Raw genomic sequence first — 17,475 nt, 5'->3', positions numbered from 1 at the left:
TCTCGGTAAAACAGTTTGTGGCTTTTGTCAGTAGCATTTAACGAAATTTCGATAAAACGATATTGAAGTATGTAGATTCGGCACTTTATTTTACTGAGCTCGGGGGTTTACTGTTTTACTGATCTTCTCGGCAAATAAGATTGCAGTATCTCGATAAATAAGCTTCATCCGATATCTCTCTTTTCTCACCTTTTTCTCACCTACAAAATGTGTGACTGAACAAGTGTGTTCAAAATCCAACTTTCAATGCAAAGGGCAATACTTGGGTAATATACATACGTGGTCCGTAACTCCGACAACGCGAATATTGCTGCATTTCAAGCAAAAGCAAGCAAGCGTGTAGAGTAATTCTCAAAAACCGCCCCCGGGCCACGGTGTAACATGGAAAACATAAAAAAGAACGTTTTGCAGCCTTTGCAGCACTGAGTTCTACACCGCTTTAGCAGTTTAGTATACATGACAAACACAAAAGCCCAACTAACAAAACGTCTCAAAGGCAGCGGGCAAAACAAAATATTGAGGATTTTGATTTCAAAATTTTATTCAAATTTTCGTCCAAGTGAGTGAAAAACTTGTAATTTGAAAAAGGTGTATTAACCTGTAAAAGACGTTTTAGTGGTCAAGTTGTTTTATTTTAGGCAGTTAACGAAAAAATACACTACACTTCTTACATCATCAGTAACAGGTAGGTATTTGGTTTGCATTAATACCGAATTGTTTTGGGAATTCTGTTTTACGTATTTTAGAAGATAAATAGTTCAAAAATATTACACCAGAAAATGTTGTTGAACTTAAATTCCAGGCTGCGTGAGGATTGCTTAAATAATAACACGTTTTTGTATTTTAGTGTAACAACATGAATATGAACACTCTTCAAAGCCGCTTGCAATACTACACGAAGCGGAAGTTTTTCCGCTATGGTGTTCCGTTTTTGGTTCTAATGGTAGGCGGTTCTTTTGGTTTGCAACATTTTGCCCAACTCAGGTAAAATACCCAACAGGCAATGGAGAAACGGTAGTGACTAATTACGATTTTACAGGTACACTTTCTCTAAAAAGGGAATGCTAACGGTGGAGGAAGCCGAAAAGTACGGGATTAAAATGAAAAAGCCGGAAGAGGTTACGCTAGAGACTGAATATGAAAAGGTCAAATCGATCGATATAGACAACTGGAACAACATACGTGGACCGCGACCCTGGGAAGAAGGCACAATGGATAATAATAGAGCGCAAACTAGTCACTAAATAAGCCGCGAATGTTGGTAGGTTGAGTGTATTTATTTTCAAGAAAATAAAATGTTTCTGTATATATTAAGTGATTGCGTTTACTTCATGCCGATTGGATTAACATAAACTATTCTAAAGAATTACTTTACCATAAGGGAAGCTTGAGCTCTAGTAGATTCTGGGACTGAACACTGAAAGCTTTCTACGTATAGCTTTATCGATTATTGATAGGCGGCGGCGGCGGTAACGCCTGCGTTACCAGCTTGATTAGCGACTTTCGTAACGATTGATTGATATAGCTTGAACTGGCTTTGTTTAATGATCGATATACTGTTTTGATTATGTAGCTTCTTAAGCGTTGAGGTTCTATTTCTGATAAGCTAAAATTTGCGCGCACAAAATCTTGCCAGGTAAATGTAAATGTCTTTGTTTGAAATCTAGTCACTGCTGTCTATCAAACATTTGAGATAGAAACTTGTACTGATAGCACCGCTGGGAATATACTCGGCGTAACCACGTAAAAGTTGTAAAATGGCCTTTCCACTTACGCGCTTACTGTTAATGGCCACATTCAACATGTAATTCCAGCTGTAAAAGTTGCTGCTGGTTTTACTACTTTTAGTGCCAGGAAGCGTCACACTGTCATTCACGCTCGAAGCTAAACGCATGGGATTACGACGGGAATCGGAGAACGTGCAAAGTTTATCACAGTTCAAACACATCAAACTATCGCTATTGTAGCAAGTTAACATCAAATCGAACAGCTGGCCCCAAAGGTCTGGTGTAAACACTTCATTGGCTGCTCGTTCCATTAGGCCACAGTCACCTACATTCCACAAGCATTGGATCAATTTATCGCCACGCTGATCTTGTATGTGGAATTTCGTGATGGCCAACCAAAGGTAGGGAACCTTCTGGACGAGCTCGAAGCATTGGTTATACTCTTTTCGAGACCAATAATATTGCACCAGAGTGTTACCGATATCGTTGTAGTGACAACAACTGGTAGTCCTTAGATAATGCTCACAAGATTCACATTTTTCCAACTGGCCAAGTTCTTCTTCGAGCAGTTTTTCATTGTATTCGATAAAACTTTGTTTGATATAGGCTCTCGACTCTTCATCCATCTCCCATATGAGCTCAACTTTTAAGTAATCGAAATAAATCCGTATGCACTTGAGCCTTGGTTGCTCTTCCTCATTTTCTTCCATTACGATTTCTAATTTGTACAGTAAACTGACAATCGTTCGACTATCGTATGTGTCGAAAATCTTAGCATATCGATCAGCGAAATTGAGATTGCTTATACTGGACGAGCGATAAACTAAGTACAGATTTCTAACCGTCTTATCGTCCTCAGTCAATTGATAATCGTTTAGCAGTGACATTGAAAACATTTTCTTTGGTGCGCTTCTCTTCGGGACCACCTCTTCGGTGCTGTCCTCTCCTGTGTCATTATCTTCGGTGGGTAAAATGCGCGCTATATCGTTGTAATTCTCTTCGTAGTTGTACACCTTGTTAATGTTGAGCGTTTTGGGACGTTCCGGGCCAATTTGATCATAACCGAGGAATATTTGCTTTATGTTACGGCCATATTTTCCACGTACGACTGATACTAGAGCTTCTTTGATTGTAACTTCCGATTGAAGTGAACCGTCTTTGGAACCGCTATTGTTGTTATTGTTGAAAAATTGATCTAGAATGTACACTCCGTTCTCTCGAAAGGGTGAACTCTTTTTCCCGTTACTTCCCTTGCTCAAGAGCGTGTTCTTTGGTGGTTTGTTAGGTTTCTCCGTCTCCAGCTTTAGTTTGTGGAGTGACTGATGTCCGGCAAAGACATAAATTTCATCTCCGGTTACGGCAATCCGAGTGATTTGATCAAACTCATTAAGCCACAGTACTACTCGTGATGCTATCGGGTCAATGATTACGATTTCTTTCGCATCGTGAACCAATATTAACCGACCCAAAATGGTTTGCAGGCGTTGGAAAGGAATTATTTCATTCTGCACATCTGGAGAATCTTTCGATTTTGGTTTAAACTGGTGCGTTCGTAAGACATTTCCATCCAAATCAGCTTCCCACAAACGTGATCCTGGTCGAGCACAAAATATTCGCGCGTCTTCTGCGTTTGACGGACTATCATGAGGGTCGCTGTTGTATGAAGGAGATGGTGCTTTATGATTATCATTGTCATCCCCTATTTGCACTGATAAATCGTCCTTCGACGTTACAATAAACGTCGCACCGTACGTACCATCACGTGGGCGATTTCCAATCTGAAAAGATGATTGATTTAACATGTGACACAAGCATAATACACCACTAACACTGACCTGTTTGAACTCCTCACGAGCCGTATTGCACAATACACATTTGAACAGTGTCGATACGAGTAACAAATTTCGATACCGGTCAACTTGTACTACATGGCTATCCAAAAACAAAATAGGACTCAGACTAACATTTACGATATTTCGTCCCTGAAAAAAATACGAGTTTATTCGACTGTACTGCTTGGCACGTCAATATACCACCTACCATGAACATCGCCAACTGCAACAAGGACACTGTTCCCTTAGAATCTCCACAGTATAGCTCCCGGTCATCCTCACCCCAGCAAAAGCTGCTGACGTAGGCCCCATTGCTCCCACTGCCGCTGACGCCATCACCAAGCTCGGTCAGTAATACTTCCTTCGCCGTAGAAGTGTTCTCCAGATCCAGCACGATACCGATCGAACCCCGCAGATTGGCCACTGCCACCTGCTTGCCATTGTGCGAGATCAAAAGCTGACTGATGGTGCCCAACTGGCTCGGGATGATGCACAGGAAGCCGACGGTGTTGCGGTCGTACACGTACAAACTTCCGGAGTTGGCCCCGAACACGAGATGTTTCTCGGAAACGTCAAAACAAGTGAACTGATGGCGACAGAGGTAAACAAATGCTGCTTGAAAACGATGTCCTTGAAAACGTTATCGGTCAGAGCATACCTTGATCCGTTTAGTGTTACGAAGCGGTAAATTGACGGCCTCCGACAGATTCGCGCGTTGACTCAGGCCGTAATGCTTGGCTGCATCCATTATCATTGTCACTGCCTTCGCATTCGTGCGAAACTTGGTATGGGTGAGGATCGATTTTTATGAGTTTTTCCTTACTGTAAATTTGCTAACCAAACAGCACTACAGCATGATGAAAACATTACTGTTAGATTTCGGTGTTAAGGGAAACAATAATAACGAAAGCAGTAAAGAAACCGGAATATTATCCAAAAATATCTCTTCGAGCAACAAAAAACTGAACTAGTGGCCAAATTCCGTCTAAACTCAACTCAAAAATTCAGCACTAATCACCACACTACACTACCACCATGAAACTGACCAACACGATTTGTACACTCTACCAGAAAAGACACAACCAAAACTAGAAAATTACGTGAAAATACGTAACGTAAGTAACGTTAAGTTTTTATAGATTAGTTTTAGATAAATTTTACTCATTTTACTTAAAAAAATATTAAACTATCCAGCTTTTTACGAGCCATAATGGCGGACGTGTTCGTAATATTTGAACAGCATTTTTGACATTTCCCTAGTACATCGCACGTTTTCTTTCCGCACATTCCTTTAGTTTTACCGTGAACGCGCGAAAAGAAAACGTGCGATGTATTAGGGATATGTCAAAAATGCTGTTCAAATATTACGAACTCGTCCGCCATTATGGCTCGTAAAAAGCTGGATTGCTGTTGCCAGATGAAAAATATTATTTACATTTAGGCTGTGAACCATTTCGCGAAATTTTTAACTTTTTGGTTAAAATTTGACAGTTCGATGGTTTTTCGAAAATAACCTTGCTCAGGAGCATGGTTATTTTTAACCAAGTTTTGAGAGCCAATGAGATATGCCAGAGGTGAGGAAAGAGCTTCGATGTGTTTCACTGGATGTGTTCTTGGAATTTTTTTTTCATCGACGTATGGATGTTATTCAACCCGAAATGAAACGAGATAAATGTTATCCATCAAATAGGAGCAAATGAACACAAAAAATTCATCCAATTCCAACCTGGACTGAATGAATAAATTCGCTGTTATAGAAACATATCTTCATTCTCACCTTATTCGCATTCTGAACTGATTTTAACCACTCGAGGAGAAATAACCTTCGAACTGTCAAATTTTAACCAAAAAGTTAAAAATTTCGCGAAATGGTTCACAGCCTTAAGAGTGCATAATCGCTCATAAAACTGCAATTTTAGATAGAATCGTGTTAGTTTATTCGGCGTACTTCTTGCTTGGGATATAACGAAAAAGTTCGCTGAAGATTCAATCTAAAATATTAAAACCCCCACATGCCAAATTTAGTTCCATTGGCTTATTCCCAAAAATAACCATAACTCGATGGTAAAAATTTTGGTAACAGTAGGATACAAAATATAGTAAAAACAATATAATTTATCGTCTCAAAAGATAATCAAACTATCAAACTATCAAACTTATTATTGACGATCATAACTTTCATGGATTTCAAAGATTCTACCATAAAAATGACAACTCTCAACTCTCAACAAACCGTTGCTAGAGATACTAACAGACGTTTACCGCAAAAGCTTGTTTTACCGGACTACTAAAAATAGAAAAAAGTGACACAATTACAACAAATTATTATATTAAATGTAGTAAGTAAAAAAACAGTTAAAATGAAGACCAAACAATCACTATCAGTATTCACACAGCAATATAAAGAGGACGCCATTTGTAAATTACATGGACGATCACAAAGTAGATACACACATACACCAGACAACAAAACGTACAGCCTCAGTAAGTTAAAAATAAGTCCTTCTTCTAAGACGAAAAAAAAACGAATTTATATGTAATAATATTTTAGTTTCTTTGAAAAAGGTGGAATAAAACCACCGAAACGTCGGATATAGAAGCAAAACATCGTTTTGACTGCTAAATACAGACTACATAGCCGAAAAACAGAACCTGAAAATTTGAGATTATATGTAATAGACACGACAATCATGCGAAGAAAATTATTTGTCAAAATCCTCTTTTTAATCAAAACTCCGAAGCTCAGCAAGTGTTTCGATCGGGTACTGTGATTAACTCTTCTATATTTTCTCTTATTGGAAAGAATCTTATACCCAATATCATTTCAGACACGAAGAATGAACAATCTTCGTCAAATAATCCTCAAGAAAAGAAGCAAAGAGAAAATCATAAACGATCTGCTGAACTGCCAACTCAACCATCTCAAAGAACTAAACATAGACCCAACTACCTTAATGATTATGTATTGTATTCTGTTATTACGAATTAATTGTAAAGCTCATTATTGAAAAGAGGGAGAGATTGTAGGATCTTAGTAGACTATAGAAATATGTATCCTTGACTCCGTGTAACCAATACTTGCTATAAATAAAATTTTCATTCTATTCTGAACCACGAAGCAGTGAAGACTGATTTAGACTTCAACAAGGTGCATGGGTCGAACTAAGCTACAATCTAAGATTATAACCGGATAACCCACAATACCTGCCAGGGCATGTGGCTCGCTGTGCTGCGTTAAGAAAAACTTTCTTATTACTGTATAAATGCTTTCCCGATATGGCTGCTTCAAGAAAAAGTTATTTTGTTCTTGGATTTACATGCAAAGTGAGGGATTGCTCTCTTTAAAACGCTGTATCTCGGGATCGGCACAGAATACCCCGGGGCGATGAGTGATTCTTATGTAAAAAAATCTGCGAAACACGATGAAGTTGGAATTTTTAAGATAAAATTTTCTTCGTTGAAAGAAAAATGTAAATTTAGTTTTCGAATTGAGTTTAAAAATGTTTGATAGCACTGGTAGTCAAAAATAAAACTTTTCCCCAATTGGGTTGTTTAATGCATGAGAAATGTCTCATTTAGATACATTTATGCACGAAGAACACTTCCAGGAACATATAACAAAATTTATTTTTGCATTTAAATTGTCTACAGCTTCGATATTATAAAAAACATTATTTTAAATTTTTATTAAAAGACACTTGCGTTTATATAATGACGTTCGTGAGTTACGTTGAAAAACATGCATAAGACACGTAAGGTGATTTCAACAGGGACAATATTTCATCACTGTGACATCAAGAAATGTCAAAAGCTTTCACAAATGCGGCGGACTATAGTTGATGTTGAATGTAAGGTTGTCACAAACTATCAGGCAATCAAGCAGTGAATGTCGCGAATGGTTTTTCGATGGCATGTAGTCTTAAATATTGACCTGACATATTAAACATTAAAAAAATTTTTTTTTTGACGTTTATACAATAAAAAAAACCAAATGGTTTAGTTTTTCTGATTTTTTATGCCAATCTGCATCATATGCCATTACAACCCATATACCGTTAAACAACCCAATTCCTTAGGTAATTTCTAAATATATCCGGAAATATACACGCAAAATAATCCACACGTTATTCAACGTGAAAAATCACGTAGATTTCTCTACAGCGAGTTACGTGACTTTCAGTTGAACATTATTGGAAAATACAATAACATCTATCTGATTTACACGTAAATGCACGCATACTAATACAAACTACGTTAAATTCACGTAAATAGTACGGGAAAAGTTAGATGGAAAATAATCACATAACTTTTCACGTAATTTCGACGTGAAAATTATTTTGAGTGTAAGCCACCCCATCGGCAGGCAACCATGTTTTCGCTGCCAACATCTCGTATGTACGAAAGTGAGATAGCATGTCAGCACTGCGTTTCATTCAACTGCCAGCAGTATGATTTGGGCCCGCTGTCAAATTTTGAGCTCAGGACATGCTGTCGCTGACGTTCACTGCAGCTCGTTATAGAGATGTCGATGGGGTGGTGTAAGCAAAAGAAAATAAAAGGCACAGACTAACAGACGTAACACTTCGAACAAATTTTCTAACAAAGCATCGTTTCAATGACACCCCTAAAACTTAGAAAAAACATTAGCACCACCTGGTGCAGTCTTCGCGCTACGCAGAATGAGTCGCTATAAATTTAGCAATGCTATATTGTCAATTGCAAGGAAAATTGTACTATCCAAAGTGCGATATCGCTCATAAAAGTGCTATTTTGCATTAAATCGTTTCCGTATCTTCGGCGCACTTTTTCGTTATCTTCCAAGCAATAAGTGCACCGAAGAGACCGAAACGATTTATGCTGAAATAGCACTTTTATGAGCGATTGCGCACTTATTGATTGGACAATTTTCCTTGCAATTGACAATAAATGTACTTGTATATTATCTGACAACAGTGCCAGCGCAGGCGAGCGGCGTTCTCGCGCAACGGCTGTTGTTTGCGTCTTGGCTTAAATGAATATTTCAAATGATCGTTTCTATTGGAGATGGCATGAGGCTTCAGTCACAGAGAACAGATTAACAGGCCGAAGCAAGTAATCGATTTTTTCTGTGTAAAATCTGCTTGTGACGGTCTCCAGAAATAATTTGCCAAACGCATAAAAAAATATGCATGTACCTTTACCAATATTACTTTGTGCTAGAGTTACATAGTAGCGATGGCAGCGACATCAAGTTTTAGTTTGCCGCTGACAGCTCGAGGGCGGGCGCTCTATCGTAGTAGTGGTAGGATTACTCGTTTACTACATAAAAACCTTTTACACACTTCTCGTCGATTACCTGGTAGTCTGTTCTCTGTGCTTCAGTGTTACGTCTGTTCGTCTGTGTAAGAGGTTTTGAAAAAAGCGGTTATTTTCCATAAAAATAGAGGTATTCCCTTTAACCGAGGGAATGTCCGATCGGCTCAAAATTTTGGATTTTTACTTTCTGACCGAAAACAAACAATCTGGCAAAATTTGGTTCAAATCTGTGAAGGTCGATTACACGGGTCTCGGACACTTCGCGTGGAATAACCCCATATTCATCAATAGCGTGCATAGAGATGCTTGGGTTTCATAGTTTCCAAACCCGAACCAGACCCGAGCCCGAAAAACTTTTTTTTCGTCAAACCTGAACCTGACCAAACCCGAAATTTTATTTTCAGGCAAACTTTTGATACTTTACGGTTGCGTTTGAGTTAATCTAACAGTTCTCCCATACAATTTGACAGATTATCTGTCAGATCAACGCAAACGCTACCATAAAGTACTAATTCTGCGCGAGCCTTTATGACATGATCCAACTAACAAATTCTGGGTGTATATAACTTTTGGTCTAAATCCAAAAACTCCTAACCGTCTAAAAAGCGACTAATCGAGTGTAACTGATATCCGAGTCATAATAAATGTCATTAACTTATTGCTTGTTTTATCCCGCATTTTGCACCTTACTGGACACCGCAGTCTAAAAGTGCGACTGGCACAAATAGTGCGACAATGCGAATGCTGTGAGTGAGAAAGAGTGACAACTGCTATGTTGCTGTTTTGTTTTGTCATATACATTGGCATTAGAGAAAATAATCTGGATTAATCCAGGTACAGCTGCAAAGCACAATATTATGTTTAAAAAATACTTTTACACGAATTGAATGTGGAGATGATCCGATTTCTCATTACTCAAACCCAAACCCGACCCAAACCCGGATTTAATTTTTCCGCTAAGCCCGAACCCGACCCGAACCCGAATGTTTTTTCCCAGCCAAACCCGAACCCGAATATTTCTAGATAGAATTAACAAAAGGGCGAATGTCGCAAATGTAAACAAAACGGGTGAGAGTTATTTTTTGCTGGGCCAGCATAGGGAAATCAACCCTCACTCGGTTTGTTTACGCTTGCGACATTCGCCCTTTTGTTAATTCTATCTTCATTTTTTCCCCGCCAAACCCGAACCCGATCCGTATCCGACACTACTAGATAGAATTGACAAAAGGGCGAATGTCGCAAATGTAAACAAAACGGGTGAGAGTTATTTTTTGCTGAACCAGCAAAGGAAAATCAACCCTCACTCGGTTTATTTTCCTGCCACAAACGTCCTTCTGTTAATTCTATCTTCACTTGTTAAAACTTTCAAGCCCGAACCCGTCGGGTTCGGTTTTTTCGGGTTTCGGGTCTGAAAACCCGGAACCCGACCATCTCTAGCGCGCACACAGTGATGGGTATGCCCTTATTGAGTAGTATAACGGTAATAACGTTTTGTAACGGGATGATTGCTAAGCAACTGTCAGTGTCACGCAAAACCGTTTAATCGAATAGAAAAAAAAATCTTCGGAGTCTCAAAGTAAGGCGAGCAAATTTTAACAAAACCGCAAATTTTTTTCTGCTTTATCGTTTTGAATGTAATTGAACTATTTTTTTCTTATTAATTAAAGTGCCAGTTAGTTCAATTTTTCTAACAACAACGTGAAATAGCCATTCAGAAACCTGCGCTAAGTGTTCGCGAGTAAGCGAGTAACAGGTAGGCAGGCAGCCGAATCTAACCTCACTGTTATCCGCCGAAAATCACTGCTTTGTTTTGGTGTTTTTCTCGAAAGGTAAAAACAAGAGAAAACATGAGATCTCCGCTGCCTGTGCCTGAATTTCTCGAGGAGAACAATCTATCACTATCGTTCAAAGAGCCGCACCGCAAGAATAGAGTTCAACGACCCCCGAAACCACCAAAATTGCACTCGAAAGTTGATACCAGTTTCAGTCGTGCGTCCAGCGGTTCCCAGGCTGCCCACGCAATCTCGTTTAGAAGTGACCGGTCAGAGCTCAGTTCACTTTATCAGCATAATAAACGGGAGTCCTACTACGAGCAGTGCTTTGAGCAAATCACCAAGGTGGGTGAAGGTTCATTCGGTGAAGTATTTAAGGTGAAGAGTAAACAGGATGGCTGTTTCTATGCGATCAAAAAGTCAAAGGAGTTTTTTCGTGGTGAAAACTATCGACAAGAACGGCTCGAAGAGGTTCGCCGGTATGAGCAGTTTAGTGAGCACGAAAATTGTGTTAGGCTGTGCCAAGCTTGGGAGCAAGATGATCGACTTTACATGCAGATGGAATTATGCAAAGGGAATCTGGAGGACTATGTTCGAGAACAGCGGTTTATTCCGGAGGATAAGATTTGGTCTATTCTGCTGGATTTACTGCTGGTAAGTCTCAGATATATTTTGCGATAGCCAATAATAATTGTGATTGCTTTATTTTAGGGTCTAAAGAGTTTGCACGACCGAAACTTGATTCACTTGGATATAAAGCTAGATAACATTTTAATTACTGATGACGGTGTTTGTAAGTTGGCGGATTTTGGATTGGTTTTGGACTTGAACAGTAGAAATTTTCAGCATGCTAGCGAAGGCGATTCGCGATATATTGCTCCCGAACTACTGGAAGGCAAATATACCAAAGCGGTGGACATATTCAGTCTTGGCATTGCAATTCTTGAGTTGTCGTGCAATCTGGAGCTTCCTCCTAACGGACCTCTTTGGCAAAGTCTGAGGAGTGGGGCACTACCGGCGGAACTTCTTTGTCGGCTGTCGAATGAGCTGCAATACGTCATACAGTGGATGATGTGCCCAGAGCCCAAATCGCGGCCTTCGGTCAATGCTTTGTTAAAGTTTCCTAAAATAGCATCTTTGTATCGGGCGCGGCGACGGTGGCGCCTATTGCGTAGTGTTCGTTCCTACTTGAATCGAAAGCTGTGCAATCTGAGATTCTTCTTGACGACTTTAGTGATTTCGTTCGTTAGCTGTCTACGATTGAGACATGCGAAACCATCGCTTCCACAGAAAGGCTATCGGAATAATCATAAACAAAGTTCTGCTAGTGGAATTAACGACACGAGTGTGCGAACTAGCTTGATTAACCATTTCGGTGACGAATCTGATGAAGATCTAATTTCATCTACCTGTGGTGACCTAGATTTGACGGGTGGCAGCGGTGGAAGTGGGATACAAATAACGCCCACACTGAATAACTCTGTTCCGACGCACACTCCGACCATTAGGATATTGAATTCGACGCCACTGAATCACAATCATGCTGGATCGAGACTGCGGTTTAGAAATCATACGATAGACACACCGTTCGCTAATGGAGGGTAAGTAATGGAAACAAATTTAAGATTTTGAGAAAGTCTAAACTATTGTTTTTTTTTCTTTTCACTTGTTCTTCGACAGTTCCGACGAGGATCTTTCTTTTACGATAGACTATATCAACAAGAGTCAGCGAATGGATGAACAAAACACCCGATTGTTGCACAGTTCCCCTTGCGGCAGTGATTCATCCTTTCTAACCAAAAAGAAATTATTCTTCAAATCCGACGATTCAGACTGACTGCTACCAGCTGCAGCTGGTACTGGCAAATCTTGCCTCCTGTCGTTGGTCGGTTGCTAGTTGGTTTGGGAGTGGAGTTCTATATCGCTGTGCCGGGTGTGGTTAGAGATATTTATGCTAATAGTTTCTAAAATCGCGACTGATATTGCACTAATTTGATTTCATTCATTTCGCTCAAGTACACCCAAGTGATTTAAATATTACTATTCCGGTCAGTCTGGAGATAAGTGACTTTAAAGAACACAATAACATGTGATATCTAAAAGATTAGTTTGTAGTTTTGTGTGAAATTTTGACAGGCATTTTGCTTTAGCCTGAGATATAGATTTGTATACTATGTTTGTTGAAAATGTATTGCTTTGAAATGATAGTGTTTATTCAAAATTGAATAGAATTCCGATCGATTCCTTAATATTTAAACTAACCAAAAATATACTGGCATTTTACATTGAAGAGAGTATTGCTAATAGATATATAATATCGCTCTAGAGCCAGCATGTTTCACGATATATATTTAGTAATATATAATATCATAATGCAATAATGTTTTACTGCTCATAAAAAAAGATATGTATCTTGGAGTAACATGAATTTATATATACGAAATGTTCGATATTGAATTTAAGAATATCACACAATTCATTCGAAGTTTGGGTATGAAACGGGGAAGGCAAATGAGGAGCGTCCAATATAGCTCTAGCTATCCCAAGCCCCTATCTAGCGCCTCCACGTGGCCATACTCGGTAATGCTGGTTTCCTGCTGCCTGATCTCAAAACCACGGTTTTGGGTAGACGGCGGAGCCACACGACCTTGCTAATAGGCAAGCATAATATAAGTTATTTTAATATTTTTTTCGTTTTAGCTTATGAAGCACCTCCTGCTATATAGTAAAACATTGGCCAATACGAGTGTTAATACTGCACATGGATACCAGAAGAAAAAATTAATTAATTATTAGTGGCACTTATGGAAACTCAAAGGACGCAACTCTATTCCATTCGAAGGACTGCTGGTGAGATTGTTCTATTTTTGGCCATATATACCACATTTCATAAATAAACTAGAATCGGGAAGAGTGAGGGACCATCAGAGCACTTGTTTGAAGCGGAGGTAGTACAAAAAGCCTTTCGAAAGACCATAATAATGGACTGGGTAGCTTAAAAAAAGAAGACGGTACCTTTACTAGTGATTGCAAAGAAACATTGAGCCTGATGATTGAAACAACAATCAGATGCTAAATCTAGACGAGTCAGGGCCAGGAACGAATGAAGCTGAACCAGAAGCTTATGAAATAGCCAAGGCCATTTTTACTGAGTCCTTAATAGAATGGGCAATCGACTCCTTCGAACCGTTCAAAGCACCTGGTACTGATGGGATATTGTCAGTAACGCTGCAGAAGAGCCAACAGTCCCATTTATTATCCCATTATTGAAAGAAATTTTTAGGGCCAGTTTTATCTTAAATCATGTACCAACCGCTTGGAGACAAACAAGGGTAATTTTCATACCGGAAGCTGGAAAACGTGATAAAACACTCCCGAAAGCGTTTAGGCCAATCAGTCTGACTGCTATATTCTTAAAAACTGTGGAGAAAATTGTTGACTATTACATTAAAGCAATATATTTAGGGAAATTTTTGAGAATTCTATAGAAACAAAAAAAATCTCGGGTAGCTTTCCTTGATATAAAGGGAGCCTTTGACAATGCTTCTCATAGATCACTGCAAGAAGTTATGAGGAAACATGGGATTGACATCTACACAACAAAATGGATAAAGGCAATACTAGTAAATCGTGAAATTACTTCCTCGCTTGGGAATGCAACTCAATCGATGAAAACAACAAAAGGCTGTCCTCAAGGTGGATTTCTTTCTCCTTTATTGTGGTCACTAGTTGTGGACCAGCAACTCCGATCCCGACCTGCTCGTGGTACCAGCCGGAATACGAGCAACCTTAGCGGAGATCGAGTAACCAACCCCGGTGGAAACTAAGGTCGTATACTAACCGGGAAGGAGGTATAGTGAATCTCGGCACTATAAGATGGCAGCCCCATTGCGAGACTCGGTAGTGTAGCCCCAGTACGGCTACACACCTAAATTAAACTTAAACTAACAACATTCAAGCATATTCGGAGCGGAATATTCGGCATCGACCTAGGCGACGGAATAAGGACGACGAATGGAGACTCGGGACTTGGAACTGCAGATCGCTAAATTTCGCAGGTTGCGAGCGGGTGCTGATTGAATAGCTGGAACCCCGCAAACTCGGCATCGTAGCTCTGCAGGAAATCTGTCGCAAAGGAGAGAAGGTATGGAAGATCCGTGGCGGAAAGGCCCAGTTTTACCAGAGCGGTGGCGCTACCAACGAACTGGGAACGGACTTTGTAGTGCTGGGCGGAATGCAGGATCGCGTGATAGATTGGAAGGCGATCAACGAGAGAATGTGTCATCGTCATCGGGGATATGAACGCCCAGGTCGGTAGGGAAGAAATGTATAGACCGGTGGTAGGACCCCATAGCCTGCACACCGACACAAACGATAACGGCCAACGATGTATAAACTTCGCAGCTTCCCGAGGCCTGGTGATCCGAAGCACCTTTTTCCCGCGCAAGGATATCCACAAAGCCACCTGGAGATCACCTGACCAACGTACAATGAACCAAATTGACCACGTTCTCATAGAGGGCCGGTTCTTCTCTAACATCACGAACGTACGCTCCCGGCGGGGTGCGGATATTGATTCTGACCATTACCTAGTAGCAGTACATGTGCGCTCAAAGCTGTCTACCGTATACCGGACACGTCAAAGCCGCCCTCCTCGGCTGAACATCAGGCAGCTAGATAACCCACAAGCTGCCGAGAACTACGCGCGAGTACTGAATGAGGCACTGCCTTCTTCCGAGGAGTTAGGTGCTTCAAACCTCGAAGACGGTTGGGGCAGAATACGCTCGGCCATCGGAGAGGCCGCTACCGCGGCACTAGGTATTGAGCCTCGGAGTACACAAAATGATTGGTTTGATGGGGAATGCCAACAAGCGGTGGAGGAGAAAAAAAATGCTTGGAAAAATTCTCTAAGTATTGCCACTAGAGAGAACCTGGCCAAGTACCGACGAGCTAGGAACAAGTTGACCACGATCCTGAGGAGAAAAAAGCGCCAAAAGGAGGACAGAGATCGTGAAGAATTGGAGCAACTATTCCGAGCTAATGACACGCGCAAGTTTTATGAGAAGGTGAACCAAACTCGGAAGGGCTACACACCGAAACCTGACATGTGTAGGGACGAGGGAGGGAATCTAATTACAAACGAGCGCGAGGTGGTCGACAGGTGGAAGCAGTTCTTCGATGAACACCTCAATGGCGAAGTCGCAGAAGGAGGCGGAACGGAAATTAATCTAGGAGCGCCCATGGAAGATAGTGATGTCCTAGCACCTTATCTCCAAGAAGTCAAACGAGAAATCAGGTTGCTGAAGACCAATAAAGCCGCTGGGAAGGACCGCCTACCGGCAGAGCTTTATAAACATGGCGGGGAAACGCTAGCAAAGGCTCTACACTGGGTTATTTCGAGGATTTGGGAGGAGGAAAAGCTACCGGAGGAATGGATGGAAGGAGTGGTTTGTCCCATCTACAAAAAGGGTGATCGGCTAGACTGCTGCAACTATCGTGGTATTACGCTGGTAAACGCCGCCTACAAGGTACTCTCCCAGATCCTGTTACGCCGGCTGTCACTGATAGCACAAGGTTTCGATGGGAATTATCAGGCGGGTTCCATGGGGGCTCGCGCAACTACGGACCAAATGTTAACTATCCGACAGATCTTGCAGAAATGTCGGGAGTACAACGTGTCCGCGCATCACATCTTTATCGATTTCAAAGCAGCATACGATACAGTCGATCGAGACAAGCTATGGCAGATAATGCACGAATACGGTTTTCCGGACAAACTGACGCGACTGATCAGAGCTACATTGGATCGAGTGATGTGTTTCGTACGCATCTCTGGGACACTCTCGAGTCCCTTCGAGACGCGACGAGGGTTGAGACAAGGTGACGGTCTATCCTGCATGCTGTTCAACATCGCTCTTGAGGGGGTGATCCGACGAGCGGGCATCGAAACGAGAGGCACGATTTTTACCAAGAGTAGCCAACTTCTAGGCTTTGCAGATGACTTCGATATCATTGCCAGGAACTTTGCGACGGCGGAGGCAATCTACGCCAGACTGAAAGCGGAGTCTAGGAGAATTGGGCTAAAAATAAATGCGTCGAAGACCAAATACATGAAAGGAAGAGGCTCAAAAGAAACAAATGCGTGCCTTCCACGGACAGTAACCGTTGACGGCGACGAACTAGAAGTGGTAGAAGAGTTCGTGTATTTGGGATCGCTGGTGACCGCGGACAACAACACTAGTAAGGAGATCCAGTGGCGCATCCAAGCGGGAAATCGGGCCTACTTTGCCCTTCGTAAAACGCTACGATCAGGAAGCATACGCCGCCGCACGAAGCTAACAATGTACAAAACCATTATTAGACCGGTAGTTCTTTATGGACTTGAAGCCGTGACGCTGCTTACGGAGGACATACGCGCCCTTGCCGTGTTTGAGCGGAAAGTGCTGCGGGCGATATTTGGCGGAGTACAAACTGAAAGCGGAGAGTGGCGGAGGCGTATGAATCACGAGCTACAGGCACTGCTTGGGGAGACTCCCATCGTACATCTAGCGAAAGTTAGCAGGCTACGGTGGGCCGCACACGTCGTAAGGATGCCGGACGACTGTGCGACGAAAATAGTTCTCTTCGAAAACCCCACCGGCACCAGGAACAGGGGGGCCCAACGTGCACGATGGCTTGACCAGGTCGAGAGCGATTTGCGACTTCTGAGACGACTAGGAAATTGGCGACGAGTGGCCCAAGACCGAGTTGAATGGAGACGAGTGCTTGAAACAGCACGAGCCACCCCGGCTCTATGCTGCTGAAGAAGAAGAACTAGAATATAGATTTTACAATAAATTTTTTCTTTTC

General features: G+C 41.3%; 2 protein-coding genes across 3 annotated transcripts; one reads left to right on the top strand and one right to left on the bottom strand.

The window, feature by feature from the left end:
• Positions 1-1,266: 1,266 nt before the first annotated feature.
• Positions 1,267-4,557, bottom strand: LOC128740978 (BLOC-2 complex member HPS5 homolog). The gene is made up of 4 exons (XM_053836554.1): positions 4,218-4,557; positions 3,768-4,145; positions 3,563-3,709; positions 1,267-3,505 (listed from the first exon to the last, which is right to left on the bottom strand). The coding sequence occupies exons 1-4, from the start codon at positions 4,311-4,313 to the stop codon at positions 1,664-1,666; spliced, it is 2,463 nt and encodes an 820-aa protein (XP_053692529.1). The 5' UTR covers positions 4,314-4,557; the 3' UTR covers positions 1,267-1,663.
• Positions 4,558-10,447: 5,890 nt separating this feature from the next.
• Positions 10,448-12,953, top strand: LOC128742687 (membrane-associated tyrosine- and threonine-specific cdc2-inhibitory kinase). Of its 2 annotated transcripts, XM_053839126.1 has the most exons (4): positions 10,448-10,607; positions 10,684-11,280; positions 11,338-12,227; positions 12,307-12,953. In XM_053839126.1, exons 2-4 carry the CDS (start codon positions 10,702-10,704, stop codon positions 12,461-12,463), a joined length of 1,626 nt encoding a protein of 541 aa, XP_053695101.1. In that variant the 5' UTR covers positions 10,448-10,607; positions 10,684-10,701; the 3' UTR covers positions 12,464-12,953. The 2 variants fall into 2 exon arrangements, with proteins under 2 accessions (XP_053695101.1, XP_053695100.1); XM_053839125.1 differs by having other exon boundaries at positions 10,448-11,280.
• The last annotated feature ends 4,522 nt before the right edge of the window (positions 12,954-17,475 follow it).

Source organism: Sabethes cyaneus, chromosome 3, assembly GCF_943734655.1.
Source record: "Sabethes cyaneus chromosome 3, idSabCyanKW18_F2, whole genome shotgun sequence".
Taxonomy (NCBI): domain Eukaryota; kingdom Metazoa; phylum Arthropoda; class Insecta; order Diptera; family Culicidae; genus Sabethes; species Sabethes cyaneus.
The sequence above is the reverse complement of the archived record's forward strand: the minus strand, read 5'-3'. Positions and strand labels throughout refer to the sequence as shown.